At 40.5% G+C, this 17027-nt stretch overlaps 1 protein-coding gene across 2 annotated transcripts in view; it reads right to left on the minus strand.

Moving 5' to 3' along the window:
- Nucleotides 1–945: 945 nt before the first annotated feature.
- LOC107677934 (filamin A-interacting protein 1-like) overlaps nt 946–17027 on the minus strand; it is a 49643-nt gene continuing 33561 nt past the window's right edge. For both annotated transcript variants that reach the window (XM_016473008.1, XM_016473007.1), the window contains 2 exons: nt 5882–8687; nt 946–1328 (listed from right to left, as the gene is read on the minus strand). In XM_016473008.1, the coding sequence (XP_016328494.1) occupies nt 1185–1328; nt 5882–8687 (2950 nt within the window). In that variant the 3' untranslated portion in view covers nt 946–1184. The remainder of the gene's footprint in view (nt 1329–5881; nt 8688–17027) is intronic.

Raw genomic sequence — 17027 nt, forward strand, 5'->3', positions numbered from 1 at the left:
CAAAATAAGTAAAATGCTCATGAAGTGACTCAGAGCAGTTCTAGAGATTATGTTTATGTGTTCATGTACTCATATATCGAGGCGGCAGAGGCTGCAAACCGCAAGCTTCAGTAGGCCTGTGTGTACTAAATGAAACCGCATGTCTGCACCATTAATTTCCACGAGGGGCGGACTGGGGAAAAACATTTCAGGCCGGGAAAACTCACACTCGTACACCCACAACAAATTCTGAAACATGGACAACCCTATTTTTTGCATGGACCTCACATAAGGTTGTCTTCATGATGTCCTTTATACAGTATTTTGAGTGATGGCTGATGAGCAATGGGCTGCTGCTGCTTAACTAAGTAAACAAAGACAGACACGCAGAACGTGCAGGATTCATATATTGTCTTTTTGCGGCTTAATATTCTCAGACACTAGTCAATATCGCGTTTTGATTCAAGTGTATTGACCTACTTTTGATTTATTCGTCCAAAATGTGGCATATTCCGTCGGCGTTAGGTTATAGGAATCCGTTTCTATGACTGGATTCTACGAACCAGTCTGTGTTTTCCGCATCATGGAATTATAGGGCCGTATGTCTCAGAGTAATCAGTGCAATTTGGGAAAGAAATCAATTAAATCTGAATGTGGATGTGTGTAAATATTCAAATGTAATCCCCTTTGTAATCGTTAACATTTTCATAAGTAACTGTAATTTAATTACACATTTTTCTTAGTAACTGTAACTGATTACAGTTACATTTATTTTGTAATTAAATTACGTAACGCTCTTACATGTAACTAGTTACTCCCAACACTGATTTTAACTCTACCTCCATTTAAAGTCCGGGTGCAAAATAATGATTTAATGAAATCATATTCAATAATTGTGTTTTAAACTGCAAGATATAAAAAGTCTTTTATTAACATCCAGATATCATTCATCAAAAATACTTGATGCTTCAAAACCATAACAGCGGTTACTACCAATTTAATGAGTGCTATAATTACGTTTTGTCAAGAGAAAAAAAAGAGAGAGCAAAGTTCAGCACCATAAAGTGAAAGATGAGCGGGTTTTTATCACAGTGTCTTTGTACTTTTGAATATGGCTGAATATAGGGTCTCGTCACAGCACCAAAAGCGATCAAATAAAATTAAACACAATCAACAGAAATGGGTCAGGCATGTGGACGCTTCACTCATGATTTGGTAGGCTGGTTCATCAGGTTCAGGTTTTTAGACGCACGCTTCCCAGAGTTCAGTGGGGTTTGGACGGCGCTGTTTGATGCTTTGGGTTTGGGAATCCTGGTGGGTCCAGGACGCCGGAATGATTCCAGAGGCATCTGTCAGGAGCCAAAGAGAAAGACTAATGTAACTGATTACATTATCAGCCTACCGCTTATATACACTCAGAACGTCTGTCAGTTTTGTGGACATTCACACATTCAGAGAACGGTCAGGAGGACACACAGCATTCCTCCACTGGATTCAAGAAGTGTTTCAACATTGCATTAACTTCTGATGAACATTAATGTTTATTTGAATTATCACTCAGTGGGTTATTTAACCATGTATTACTGTGTCTTTGGAAGGCTTTTGTCTTTCAAACACATTAAAATGCACAAATTCACATTATTACATGTAATGCAGGGATTCCCATACTTTCTCATCTGATCATTTTTCACCTAATATTTTTACTTGAAGAACCCCTGAGATCTTAAAATAAATATTTTAATAATTAAGTATCACATTTGCATGTTCACGGTTCTCTGACGTTGGTTAATGTTCGCATGACATACAGGTAAATATTTAATTTTGTTAGTAGGTGTTTTATTTTGATTGATGTTATTTGAAAATGACTTGCTTTTCAATAAATTCACGAACCCCAGTTTGGGAAACATAGCCTACACAATACAATATTTAATGCACTTTATGTTGTTAATTACAACGAATGGAATATATGTTCTTACTCTTTGTATTTATATATCAATATATGGTACAAGATTATCCTATTTAAATCACTGTGATGAACGAGTTAGGTCAGAAGTCATCTAAAAGTAGTCTGATTATACCTAAAATGTGTAATGTGATGGATTACATTACTAACTACAGTTTTTGTCATGTAATTTGGAATTATTAACGGATTACAATTTGTGATTAATCTACCCAGCTCTGGCAGATATAGATTATATAGATTAACCCTCCTGTTAATCTTCTGTGTTTGTGGTCAAATTGACCCACACTGGTTTCAATGCAACTTGCCAAAAATCGACACAATGAAAAACACTAAAGACTCGTGTAAAAAATAGAAAACCTCTATTGTAGCTTGTCAGAGACTAAAAAATTTCAAATATGTGAGAAATGTAATTATTTAATTTTCCATCTATTTTTATTGTGTGAGGGGTCAATTTGACCCTCATATTTTTGTTCAAAATAAACTGCACATAAAATAAAAATTGGTATTTGTACTTCCTCTTTCTTTTTGTTATTATTTTATGTCTTTTTCTCAAACCCTTGTAAGAGTAACTGGGTTTCTCACATTTCTTCTACAGTCTAGTGATCGAGATGCAAAAAACTAACATCAAAAAACAACCTCAAACAGCAAATTTTCCTTGGATCAGAAGACGAGTCTCAATTTTGAGTACACCGAGTCTTGAATATTATGTATTTAATATTTTGGTGTTTGACAAGCTATAATAAAGGTTTTCGTTTTTTATCTGATTCTTCAGAGTTTTTCAAAGTGTTGATTTTTGGAATGAAATGGCTTGGAAACAAATGAGAGTCAATTTGACTCGCAACACCAAAGTCGTAACAACGTGTGTCCAGCCTTTCCAAAACGTGTCTATGTGTCGAAACTTTGCATGTACATTCATGACCCTAAATGAGAAATATTCACCAAATTTCAAGAAGAAATAAAAAGTTCAAGCAAATGGAATATGAGTCAAACTGACCCCAACAGAACAGGTTTACGCAGATGTGTATGGTGCTGAGATGACCAGGAGATGGCGCTCTCAAACACAGATCAGCTCTAGTACATAAGGACACACCAGACTTCATGCTCACACCAGCATGCACTTGAAATTTCAACCTTAGAAGAACCTAATCAAGAAGGCTTCAAGAATATGGTTTGCTTGTCACATAATTGTATCACCTACAATATAAAGGAAAATCCAGTTGGTTATAGCTGAGAAACTCTGACATGAGTCTGTGGAGGGAGAATGATGAATGTGTTTGAGAAATATGTGAGATGTTTTTTGTTTGGAACAGTTAGACAGAACGAGAGAGAGAGACAGGAGGCTTAGTGCAGACAGACGAGTGTTTCTGCAGTCATCTGTGATCGTCGAGAGATCATCGTGAGGTTTGAGTGACGGATCTAATTCAGCACAATCAGCACTAATGCTCTGCCAGAGAGTGATGCCAGCGCAGGAGAGTTCAGAAAGCATGTCACATTCAGGCCTCCCTCTGCTGCACATCTGCAAATGCATTTCTCTACAGTTAACAAAAATATGTACTAAGAACGTTTGACTAACGTTCCCATTTAGTTATGAACACTATATCTCTGAATGTTACCTGAAAATGTGTCGTTTTTTGGTTATGTTGCAACATTACATTGAACGTTCCGCTTTATTATTTTGCGGACACTATGGGAACGTTACTTTTGAATGTTCTCTAAGCCATCTTAGATGAACGTCCAGCTAAAATGTTTCAGAAAAACGATAACGTTTTCGTGCTAACGTTTGACGAACGTTATTGAAGACCAGATAACTTTGAATAAACGTTCTATTAATGTTAATGGAAGAACGTTTGTTCATAACTTTAAGAGGACCTTGCCAGAACATTCACTGTTAGCTGGGCTGGTTCAGTCTGTCAGAATCAATCCGGTGACTTCTGCAGTGGATTTGGAGATGTTTTTCAGCATCCAGAAGTCTGCAGAGAACTTTCTAAATGAGCTCTCCAAAACCAAACCAACTGCAGGTTTGCGTCACACATGAAAAATGTTCAAATGTGGGTCATGCTGTGCTCTGGGCTCGGGTAACGCAGCAAAACCTGTGTGGCTCGAGTCAGAGGGCATGTAGATGCATAATGACCGCTAATTAAAAGTGTGGTATGAGCAGGAGCTTCCTGTGCCAGAGACGAGCCGCTGCAGCTGCTGTCACCATGGAAACTAAACAAGGCTTTTGTTTGTGCTTTGGAGGGCCGCTGAGAGAACCGCCTCCAAACAGTCGTGTTCTTTTGAAGGAACTCGCAGGAACATTTTAATTGTTTAACATTTAACGCTTCCCGTCACACATGCTGCTACGTCTGAGTTTCTTTACCAAGTAACTCTTCTGATTAATCATTAACCAAAGCCTAAACTAACCTAAGCTTGGTCTCACACTTGTCAGGTGAAAAATGAGCTAAACCAACTTTAAGGGCAGTAAACCACCCTGCACTGGTTTTTTCACAGGGTAATCGTGTGTGTCTGGTTAGGTCTGTGTATGAATATCCTATCAGCCATCATCAAATCACATGAAAAGCACCTCTAATGAGAAAATGATTCCTTTAGTCCCATCAGGCACCACATGTCATTTGTGTTTCTTGGTAACGAGGTTCATGTCATCTCTAGTGCACATACTGCATCGATTCAAACGAAACGAGTGCGTGTGTGTTTGAGTGTGATTCACTAACAGGGCTGATGAGACATCGTCTCGCTTCATAATCACAGCTGTTCCCGAGCCCTCCATGAACGGCAGTTTGTTTAGCCAGACAGCCAGAGGATACACACTCCAGACGGCACAAATTCCAGCCTGAATCAATTAAACGCTTGATATAGTCCATGTACACGAGTGCTCACTCACTCATGTGCTCCGATTCATTAAAAGACTATATCTATACCACGCTGTAATGTTACTGTGTGTTTGATGGCTATTTAGTTTCAATACACTACTGCCAAAAAACTTTTCATCTTTTTTGACCAGTGCATGCAAACTCATCAAGTTAATGCTTTAACTTTCTACACACTGCAGAGCTTTAATGTTGCTTTTTTGGAGTCAAATCTCATGCAGCAGTGAACGGTCATGCAGACGGTGAGGTTTTCCATGATATCATTTGAGAAGACTGTAGATCCTCTCAGTGAGAGCGGATAATGGTGGTGTTTTGGACCGGGCCAGTAACTATGACATCAGACAATAAACTGAACTCATGCAGACATGTTCTCAACCTCTTCTTACCTGATGAACACAAAGTGAGGTTTATCTCACAATTTTGCTCATTATATGACCTGATTCGGTTAATTTACCCCAGAAACATAATACTATATGTCTTATTAGTGGTTAAATGTTTTCTATTAAAATGTTTTTCTGCAAATAAATCATGCAGTATTACATCATAAACATCTCTCTGCTCTAATGTGCATGAGCTTCTCATCAGAATGCACCAACTACCTAAAATAATATTAACTAATATAAACTAATGTTAATATTCTCATTTTAATTATTAAGAGAAAAAAAAAAAAACTAAAATGTGAGTGGAAAATGGAAAATAAACCAAAAATGCAATTGTACATCAATCAGTGAACTTTAATGGTACAGGATCATTTGCTATCTAGCAAAAAAACAGTAAGTGCACTTAACCTCAAAGTGACGTGAAAAAGCACAAGAGCTTGTGTTCTCGTTATGTGTCGTTTTCTCTGCTTTCGTTTTACATGTCATTCACATAAACATCTCATTATTAATCAAACAGAAACAAACAAATCAAACCAACAGAAGAAACTACAGTTAGCTGCTACTGCAGTCACGGATAACAGATCTGAGGGTCTGGGGTGGATCCCGGTGCCAGGGGTCGATGGCTGAGGAGATCAGGGGAGGGTCACTAATCAAACACTAGTCAGTCTGGGTCAGTCACAGATATTACTTACTGTAATTTGTGAGGGTCGTGAGATCGGATTGGATGTGGGCTTTATCACGATGCTGCTTGTGATTTTGTTGTTGCCTTTGGCTGGAGTGCCATTGGTTAGCACTGGAATCCTTTGCTCCGGCCCGAGGGAGTAATAGGGGATGGATTTGGCTGTGGTGTTTACGGCTTGAATGTAGGGGCTCCCTAAGTGAATATGGATTTTGTTGTCGTCAGTGGTAATGACATTTGGACCTGAGCTGTTGGACCTCTGCAGTTGCCAGCTGTTCTGCCTTTCAGGGCTCACGTGGAAAACCGTGTGACCTCCCACAAGCTCTATTGGCTCCGACCGGTCAGGGCTTCCGGTCGTAATGGACACGATCTGAATGGGCGACATGGCTCGATCCGGGGTCACTGATCCGCAGGACTCAGAAGCTAGAGTTTGCGAATAGGCTGCCATGGTGAGCGGCGACATGGAGCGATCGGGCGTGCTGGGGCTGCAGGGACTCTCCGGAGGAGGAGGAGAACCCTTGGGTTTGTTGGAAGGTGAGATTGGTGAGTTCTGGAGGATCGTGATTCGCTGTTTTGGAGGGGCACCGCTTGTCGAGATGACCGCCGTGCTTGTATAGGACTGGGCGTTCTCTGCAGTGGGACTTGTGATCTCTAGAGTTGCCATGTTGTGCCCGTGGTCAGGGGTTACTTTGATATGGAGTGGTTGTCCAGGACTGTGTGCAAGGAACATGTCTCCCTGTTGAACATGATTACCATTCTGTCTCGGTTGTGTCTTGCCATTTATTGGATGCTGACTTTCTCTAGTCTTAAGAAAAGGGCCTCTCACTCTTCTCATGTTGTTGTTGAGATTGTTGACATTGTTCATGAGTGATGGACTGCATTTTGTGAAGTTGATCTCATTGTAATTAACCTCATCCTCTGGATCGCTCTCCACGTATAGCTTGCCGTTGACCAGGGCGCGTTCCAGGGGTACAAGGTTCTTGTAAGTTGGGGACATGCTGTCTATCGGGTCTGTCTGCACCTCCTTTGTGGAGACTTGGAGATCTGAGAAACGTCTTCCATTCATGCCCGGCCTTAGACTCTTACTGAAGCGACGGTATCTCTCGAGTTCTCGTGTAAGGGTCTCCATCTCTCTGGCCAGCTCTTTGTTCCTGACCTCTTGCTGGGTGAGTTTTCTCTGTAGGGTCGTGTGGTCTGTTTTCATGCGGCAGATGGATTCCTCTGTGCCCATGTACTCGTGGATCTTCTCTTTGAGGGCTTCGACCTCTCTAGTGAGATGGCTGGATTTGGCCTCTTCCTCTTTCAGACGCTTGTACAGGATATGCTCTTGGTTGGATTCCTCTTTCTCAGCCAACTGGTACTTGGACAGTTCCTGCCTGGACATCTCCAGTTCCTCCAACAGGGCTTTTGCTCGTTCCTGTTCATTGGAATATCTCTTTTCCAGGGATTCAAACTCATCTTCAGTCTTCAAAAGATCACCCTCAACTGCCTTCATCTCCTTTAACTTCCTCCTGAGGCGTTCTACTTCTTGGGTCAAATCTTTCACTTTGTTGTCTTCTTGTTGGTAGTGGTAAGGAACTGGGCTCTTTGTGTGCTCCTCTTTGGATTTGTTCCTCAATAATCCTCTTTCCACTGCTTCCAGTGACTGAAGCCGCTTTTTCATCATGCTGACTTTGGACTGAAGGTCACTGTTTTTCTCTTCCTCCGTTTTCAGCTTAGCTTTGAGCTCATCCCTCTCCCTTGTGGCAATGCACATCTTCTCCTCCAGTTCGGCCTTTGACCGCAGAGCTCTCTTGCTCTCTTCGATCAGTTTTTCAGTGACAGTGTTGACTTTGTCTTGTTCTGCCTGCAGTTTACCAGTGCTGTTTTGCACTTTGTCCTCCATCAGCTTTAACTTTTCGGCCATGGCTTTTCTCTCGTCCACTAGCATGACAGTCAGTGTTTTCAGTTTTGTCAGATCCTCTTTCAGTGCCAGCTCCGTCTTCTCCAAATGAACCTCGGTAGCTTCAAGCTCTTTGATTCTGACTCTCAGCACATCTAGTTCATTGGACATGTGTTTAGTCATGGTCCGCTCTTTCTCTAGGTTGCTTTTCAGTGAATTGCACTCCTGCTTACTTTTCCCAAAGGCGTCTTCTAGTTTTTCAAGTTCCATGATTCTGTGATTCAGCTTGTCCACCTCTGCTTTTAAGCTACAGCTCTGGCTCGACTCCTTCTCCAGCTTTCTGTTGAGGTCCCTGCACATGTCTTCCATCTTGATCAGCTCCTCATCCTTCCCCTCCATTTCTAGCACTCGTTTCCTCAACTCCTCCACCTCCGACACTAGGCTGGAGTTGCCACACTCCCCTCGGCTGATTTTATCCCGTAGCTCCTGTAGTTCTTCCTCCACTCTGTGCAGGGTCTTGTTGGTTTCTTCCAGCTCATCTAACTGCCGGCTGAGTGAGGAGAGCTTCTGCCGCAGCTGTCTGTTCTGGGCATCTTCACTGGTCAGTTTGGCAGTCATGGCTTCCTGCTCTTGTTGGAAATGGCAGGCCTGGTTGCGTAACTCCTCCTCCAAGCGAAGGACTTTGTTCTCTTCTTCTTGCAACCGGGTTTGGGTGGAGCTCAGCTCCTCTTGGGCCTGAGTGGCAGTGTTCTGGAGTTCTTTGACCTTCGTTGTTTGTTGGGTCAGCTGCTCGGCGAGCCGCTGCTGTTCATCGACCACTAGCAGGGCAAAGGACTTAAGCTTGGTCAGCTCGTCCTTCAGATTTGTGACTTTCTTATTGTTCTCTTCCTCCTTTCTCTGTTGGTATGTCTTTTCCTGATCAATGAACAATTTCAGTCTGGGAAGAGAGAAGAACATATGGAAAGATTGTTAATATGAGACAAATAGACAGCCTGGGAATTTTCAAAACATGACATTTTAAACATTTGTTGTAATTGTTTTGTGCAAACCTCAATTTTGCATTGACTTTAGAAACATTTGGGCTTAAAGTGAAAGTTAACTGAACTGGTATTCAATTGGGAACCTTCATGTCTATGTTTGTCCATGCCATATGAGGAGATATGGAGGAAAGCAAAACCCCGTAGACTAAAAGTGGGGCAGTGTGTGTTCCAGAGGTACAAAGTCGGGCAGAAAGTGGGGTCATGGTGGCTGGCGTGAGTTTCCCTGCTCCCAAATGCCGCCAGCGGTGGAGGGTGTTTTGACTACAGGACGCAGCTGCCAACCTGCACTACAGAAGGCATATTAGAGTGGAAATGGAAAAAGTATCTTAATAAGGGGGTTCCTCTGTCTCTACCCCCACACCCATGAACACCACCACCTTCCTTCAGTGGTTTTATATTTTAAGGAATTCCCCCTCCTCCAAAGGCCATTACTGGCTATGTAAACAAAACCTCTTTCAGAGGCTTCTAACCAGCAGTGGACAAGGATGATGTCAACGGTACGAGGCGTATGAAACCACCTCATCCGTGTCACTCATACGTGGCTTCAGCCATTGAAAGGAAATGGAAAACCGGGTTAAGAAAAAAATATTTAAGAATTCAGAAGATGAAAATAAGAGAACATAGATAAAATATAAGTGAAAGTCAGATTCTTAAAATACAGTATTATAATCACAGTGCAGTGTTCTACTGAACATGAACCAAAGCTCCAGTGTGTTATTTTATGAGTTCTATGAGATTACAGCACTGGTTTACAGGCTGAACTTTCATAAAGCGGTCAGCCGGCCATCCTCACTACAGATGCTGGAAATATCTGTGGTGTTCCTCTTACATTGTGACTTAATTAAACATTTGTGGTTCACCATTAACAGAGGAAAATGAAAGCCAAAGGTTTAAGTGTTTAAGATTGAAACTCTATTGTGCTAATTGCTCACAAATGCTGTAGTGAGCTCATTATCTGCCATCACAATGCCAAAAAAAAAAAAAACATCCAAGATGCATGTGTTAGATCATACTACCAAACCCTTGTTTTTTATTTAGCAATCTGAACAACCTCATAAGCTCAAATCTGATGCTACATTTCTTTGTAATTTAACAGCATGATAGGTTTATGCAATCACTGCATCACAGTTTACATATTAACCCTCCTAAACAGTATGCAGTGCGTTCTAGAATATAGTGCACTGAAAGCAGTATGCCAAATGTGCCTGGATACTATACTATTTCCAGTGCATTTTCAAGTATGCATGTGTGCTAAAAGTAAAGTAATGAATTTAGCTTGATGCGAACACAAACAGTTCAAGACAATGGTATCAATCAAGATGAAATGTTATGGCGTGGTAGTAAGTCCTAATGCTGCCGTACTGTACTTTCCCACCACTGAAGTGCATACTATTCCTGTAGTAGAAATATGCTAATTGAGACACAACCTATGATTCCCAGCAGCCTCCCGGGTGGAAATGACACGTCTTCTGTGATCATGTAAATACATTTGTTCTGGGACTCTCATTTATTTCATCTTCTAACCACAGATTCTGGATTATACAGTATACAGACAACTGTGTGATCGATCTGACACGGCACTGATGAGAAAACATAACGAAAGCAGAAAGGATCCTGAGCTCATCAGAATGCAGCAGCGTGAGCTTGCGACGGCCTAAAAGCAGCTCAGGAAATCAGAAACGCTCCTTCCTTTAGTTTTAACCTTGGACCGCCCGATCGACTTGGACTCGCTCCCAAGAGCCCAGATTTTTACAGAGAAAAGAGAGGGAAAATCTATGGGAAAAAGACTTTAATACAGACTTGGAAAAGCGTGAGAGAAGGATTTAAACATCATGAATAAGGGTGTGTGAAATCTCAAAATACTCGACTGGATTTCGGATTTGAACGTTACAAACGTTTTGTGTGTCGTGGCATTTGTTCGTTTCTGTGATATTATATGTGAAAATGCAGAAAAACGGATGCCGCTGGGCTCTCATTTAACAGAATTAGCATTTTTGTCTTCAAATGCTGATCATTAAACAGCTTTTTAGTAATCATCTTTAAAGCATTACAGGCTAAAATACTCGTCTAACATTCATTCTGTAGAGTCCAGAGGCGTTTGTGTCCAGCAGAGGGCAGCAGATCAGACACGGATCTGCTCATACAGGGATTATTAAGACTCATAGTGCTCAAAAACAGGAAACTAAACATGCATTAAAGGACTAAAGTGTTTACAAAAACACTTAAAAAGTGTCCACAACTAAAACACGTCAGTGACAAATTAAACAGGATAGATTTCCAACATCTACAGTAAAAATCAGTCAGTTTAGTGAGGTGAAGTTCAGAAATTACTTTTCTAGAAACAGCAGATACTTGCACTGGAGAGTAACTGTACTGGAGATAATAACTGTATGTAAGCCGAGTTAATAACAGGACTGACGTTAATGACAGTACATAACTGGAGCACATTCATCTAACAATTATAACCTCGTCCTTTTCCAAAAATCTGCTCATTTTATTCATTTACTATCAGCCGGCATGAAATTAAGTCTTGACGAATGTAACTAAATGAACAGATGAACATCTACATCATCTGCAGGATGGAGGAATTACATTATACAGACATGAAACAACAGACTCAACGATCATCATCATCATCATCATCTACTGACTTTGAGGTTTAAAAACATCAGGTTTGATGCAATGCAAGTTTTACCACTAGAACTCAATCCACCAACTCATTTAAAGTTAAATCATCTCATATATAATGTGATATCAAAGACCATCTACACGCAGTCAGAGGTTCTGCATGTGTGTGTGTGTGTGTGTGTGTGTGTGTCGTACCTGGTCAGTGCTGTTGAGCCTCTGCCGCTGGTGTTCAGTGTGTCAGTGATCTGAACATTCCAGCTCTGAAACTCAACAATGAGACGGACTGAAGACGCCTATGAGAGCATGACATCATCAGCACGCCCTTATATGGAGCCTTTCACAGCCATGAGCTCATGCATATGTGTGTGTGTGTGTGTGTGTGTGTGTGTGTGTGTGTGTGTGTGTGTGTGTGTGTCTGTGTGTGTGATGAGAAACTTTCTTTGGATTACAAAATTTCCTTCTGGTTTTCCTCACTTGAAGTCATTAATTCACCCAAAGGGAGAAAAATGTACTAACATTTATAAAACACAGAGAAACATCCGTGTGTGTGTGTGTGTACAAGAGAGAGAGACAGAGATCAAATGCAACCAAACTGTTCAGTTCAATAGTTGTTACATGAATTTTGTTTCATGATTATTTACTATCTTGCTAACACTTTATAGTAAGGTTTCAATAGCTAACTAGTTAAAGCGATCAATGAACAATACTTCTGCAGCTAACATCAATTTCAACATTTACTAATGCATTTTTAAGATCAAACGTATCTGTTTAATTAATGCAGTGTGAAATAACATGAACATACATTTTTATAAACTAACATTATCAGGTTAATAAATACTGTAAAAATATATTGTTAATTGTTAGTTCATGTTTGTTAAGGCATTAATGTTAACAAATGAGACTATATATAGAGAGTATATTTGTCCTCGAACAGTAGATAGAACAACAGATAAAACGATAGAAAGAACTACAGATATTCTATATTGTTCAATCCTTCTATATTGTTTAAATCCTATTTCAGCTGTTCGATTGATCTAAAGAATTTTCTACATTGTTTTCATGCTTTGGCAACACAGAATGTGATTTTATCATGTTAATAAAATTATTTAAAAGAAATAAGAGAGTGTCATGTTTCAGTTTCTTTAAATCATCAATTAATTCATGAACTTTAAACCTTTTGTCTGTCACGAGTCAAATGAATCTTTCTGAATCTGAATCCAGACATGAGGTGAATCTCAAAAGAACATGAACGGCTCGTATTTCACAGGAAGTGACCTCACAAACCATGTTTACATTGTAATACCCATGTAATTATACACATTTGTGTCCTCATAAACCATATATTCAAGAACACACACACACACACACACACAAATTCCTATCATTATGGGTTCATTCCACAGGTGTAATGGATTTTCTACTGTACAAACTGTATTTTCTATCCCCTTACCCTAACCCTAAACCTACCCCTCACAGAAAAATGTCTGCTATATTTACATTTTAAAAACATTTCATTCTGTATGATATATAAGCTTGTTTCCTCACGGGGACCAAAAAAATGTCCCCACAAGGTCCAAATTTACTGGTCTTAATGCCGAGTTCTGTCATAAAACTCCACATGGCGCAGGCTGATGGGTCCTTAACGCAAACTGATGATATTCACAGCATTAAACTACTTGGCACAAGCTGATTGGTTCATGTTGCATACACAGTCATTTAAATGGCTGGTTAGCATTCACTAAAGCATCTCCTCTGAAACCCTCTACCTTCCCCAGCTCCACCTGTATATATCTGCTATGGGTTATGTTATATGCTATTTGTGCAGCAGTCCCTATAATGTAGGGAATACCAGTTCACACACACACACCAATTTGGTTACATTTGATCTATGTCTCACAATCACACACATGCACTCAGTCTCGCACACACTCACACACTCATGCACTCACACTCTCTAACACACTTACGCAGTCACACTCTCGCACACTCACACTCTCTCGCACACTTATGTACTCACACACTCACACTCTCTTGCACACTTACGCACTCACACTCTCTCGCACACTTACACACTCATGCACACACTGTCGCACACTTATACACTCACAATCTCTCGCACACTCACGCACTCACACTCTTGCACACTCACACTCTCTCGCGCACTCACGCTCTCGCACACATACACACACTCACGCACTAACACTCTCTCGCACACTCACGCACTCACACTCTCGCTCTCACACTCTCTCGCACACTCACACTCTTGCACACTTACGCACTCACACTCTCGCACACTTACGCACTCACACTCACGCACTCACACTTTCGCACACTTATACACTCACAATCTCTCGCACACTCACGCACTCACACTCTCTCATGCTCTCACACACTTAAGCACTCACACTCTCACACACTCATGAACTCACACTCTCGCACACTTATGCACTCACAATCTCTCGCACAATTACGCATTCACTCTCTCGCACACTTACGCACTCACGCACTCACACTCTATCGCACACTTACGCACTCGCACTCTCACACTCTTGCACACTCTTGCACACTCACACTCTCTCACGCACTCACACTCTCACACACTCATGCACTCACACTCTTGTACACTCACACTCTCTCACGCACTCACGCTCTCGCACACTTACACACTCACAATCTCTCACACAATTACGTATTCACTCTCTCGCACACTTACGCACTCACACTCTCGCACTCTCTCGCACACTCACGCACTCACATTCTCGCACACACGCACTCACTCACACTCTCTCGCACACTTACGCACTCACACTCACACTCTCTCGCACACTCATGCACTCACAATCTCTCGCACACTCACACACTCACACTCTTACACACTCACGCTCTCGCACACTTACACACTCACAATCTCTTGCACAATTACGCATTCACTCTCTCACACGCTTACACACTCACACTCCCTCTCACACTTACGCAATCGCACACTCACGCATTCACTCTCTCGCACTTATGCACTCACACACTCGTACTCTCTCACACACGCACACTCACACTCTCTTGCACAGTTATGCACTCGCACACTCACTCTCATACTCTCTTGCACACTCATGCACTTGCAATCTCTCTCACACTCACTCTTACTCACACACTCATCTGGAAGTCATCTGAAGACCTCGGCTCTGTTTGCAGAAGTTTCAGGGCAACACAAACATATTGTCCACTGCTTGTGCAACATCCTCATTCCTCCACACAAACAACACAGATTCCTTCATTGAGAATCACAATCAGTGTGTCTGAGAGAGCCTGTGTGAGTCACATGTGTATAAGTTCAGCGAACGATGATGCAACGCTCACATCTGTTGTCAGGAGAGCTGGATTTATGCAACATCTCCAGTTGAAGCTTCAGTGAAACAAACCCATCACAATGCTTTCATCTCACAAACATTAAACATTATCATGTGACTTTCTAGCAGCTTTCTGTTTAAACTTTTTACCAACATATGAGTAACTTTCAGCCACAGTAAGAACAGAAGTCACCACATAGTAATGGTTCTCATAGTAATGGTACTCTATACCGATACGTTTACTAATCACAATCAAAGCATCTCCTATATTTCTCAGCATTGTCACTTAAATGACTGCTGATTAAATGTATATTAAAATATTATCATGTATACTAAAAATATTACTCACAACGATTAACTCAACAACTTAAAATCAATTAAATCAATGGACTGTATTTTCATTAATATTTTTGAGAATTGCTTACTATTGCTTAGAATAAAACTGTTTTGTAATTACATGTTATAGATCTTGAACAATTTGTGAACAATTAATTCATGATTGCTTCTCTTAAACAACAGATGCTATTTCCGTTTCATCGCAGCGATCTTACACTGAACACTCAGATGTGTGCACTGATATATCTGCTGCACAAAATAAAAACAATATAGCTAGATATAAAATCATGAGACTATTTATACCATTGATATATTTCATCATATATTACAGCACTATTATAAAACACCTACAGACATAAGAGCATGACTTTGAAAAGCATATGAAAAGTGCATTAGAAAATACATTTGGCTTGACCTGACAAACAAATCACTCTGCAATTGATAAGGAGTGTTTGTGTGTGTGTGTGTGTGTGTGTGTGTGTGTGTGTGAGTGAGAGAGATGTTCAGTTTCTAATTTGAAACACAAATGTTTGTTTACAGCTGGAACTGAGGAACTGAATCCTCTGTGAATGAACACGTCTGATCGGATCTGGTTACAGATTCTATAATTTTTTTAAATAGATTAGAGGTCTTTATAATCAAAAAACAAAAACTCCACTAATATCAAACTTACACTCAGGCATTGAATTTTTCAGGACATTCCCAGATAAACACACATACTCACACACACACACACACACACACACAGACACACACACACGCGTGACCTTTGACCTCAGGCTGTCAGGTTCAGCTCTGCAGGACTCATGGGTAAGGAACGCATGACATCATCTCCTCTGGCTTTCAGCTGATGAGCAGAACATGAGTTTCCTTATAGATGAACAACAAGCAGCAAAAGCCAAACTGTCTCACTCTGTTATAATGAATAATGCGTGTAAATTCATCTGATTGTTTTTTGTTTGCTACAGATGCAGATATCCTGTAATGTTCAGACATTCTGATGACATCAGTGATTACAGTCTCTGTATGTGTGTGTGTGTGTGTGTGTGTGTGTGTGTGTGTGTGTGTGTGTGTGTGTGTGTGTGTGTGTGTGTGTGTGTGTGTGTGTGTGTGTGTGTGTGTGTGTGTGTGTGTGTGTGTGTGTGTGTGTGTGTGTGTGTGTGTGTGTGTGTGTGTGTGTGTGTGTGTGCATCTGAAAACAATTATCTCTCAGCAGAGGCGAGTGTGAGTTCCTTCATGAATATGTCATGATGTTTTACTGAGGAATGTGATTTTAAAGTGACCAAGGAGACACACACACACACACACACACACAGATGCAACATGTTTCACAGCTCAACTGAAACATGACGCTCAAACTTCAGACAATTTCAACTACTATTTGTCCTTTCAGATTTCATTCATTTGATCAAAAGGCAAGGCAAGGCAAGTTTATATATATAGCACATTTCGTACACAATGGTAATTCAAAGTGCTTTACATAAAAGGAAGTAAAATAATCATAAACAATAATCACAACAAGCATCTGAAAACAATTATCTCTCAGCAGAGGCGAGTGTGAGTTCCTTCATGAATATGTCATGATGTTTTACTGAGGAATGTGATTTTAAAGTGACCAAGGAGACACACACACACACACACACACACAGATGCAACATGTTTCACAGCTCAACTGAAACATGACGCTCAAACTTCAGACAATTTCAACTACTATTTGTCCTTTCAGATTTCATTCATTTGATCAAAAGGCAAGGCAAGGCAAGTTTATATATATAGCACATTTCGTACACAATGGTAATTCAAAGTGCTTTACATAAAAGGAAGTAAAATAATCATAAACAATAATCACAACAATAAAACAAGGAATTTAAAAACTTTTAAAATGATTTAAAAATTTATTTAAAATGAATTTAAAACAGTTAAAAATAG

The sequence above is a fragment of the Sinocyclocheilus anshuiensis genome, unplaced genomic scaffold, assembly GCF_001515605.1.
Source record: "Sinocyclocheilus anshuiensis isolate Anshui unplaced genomic scaffold, SAMN03320099.WGS_v1.1 scaffold1085, whole genome shotgun sequence".
Classification (NCBI taxonomy): domain Eukaryota; kingdom Metazoa; phylum Chordata; class Actinopteri; order Cypriniformes; family Cyprinidae; genus Sinocyclocheilus; species Sinocyclocheilus anshuiensis.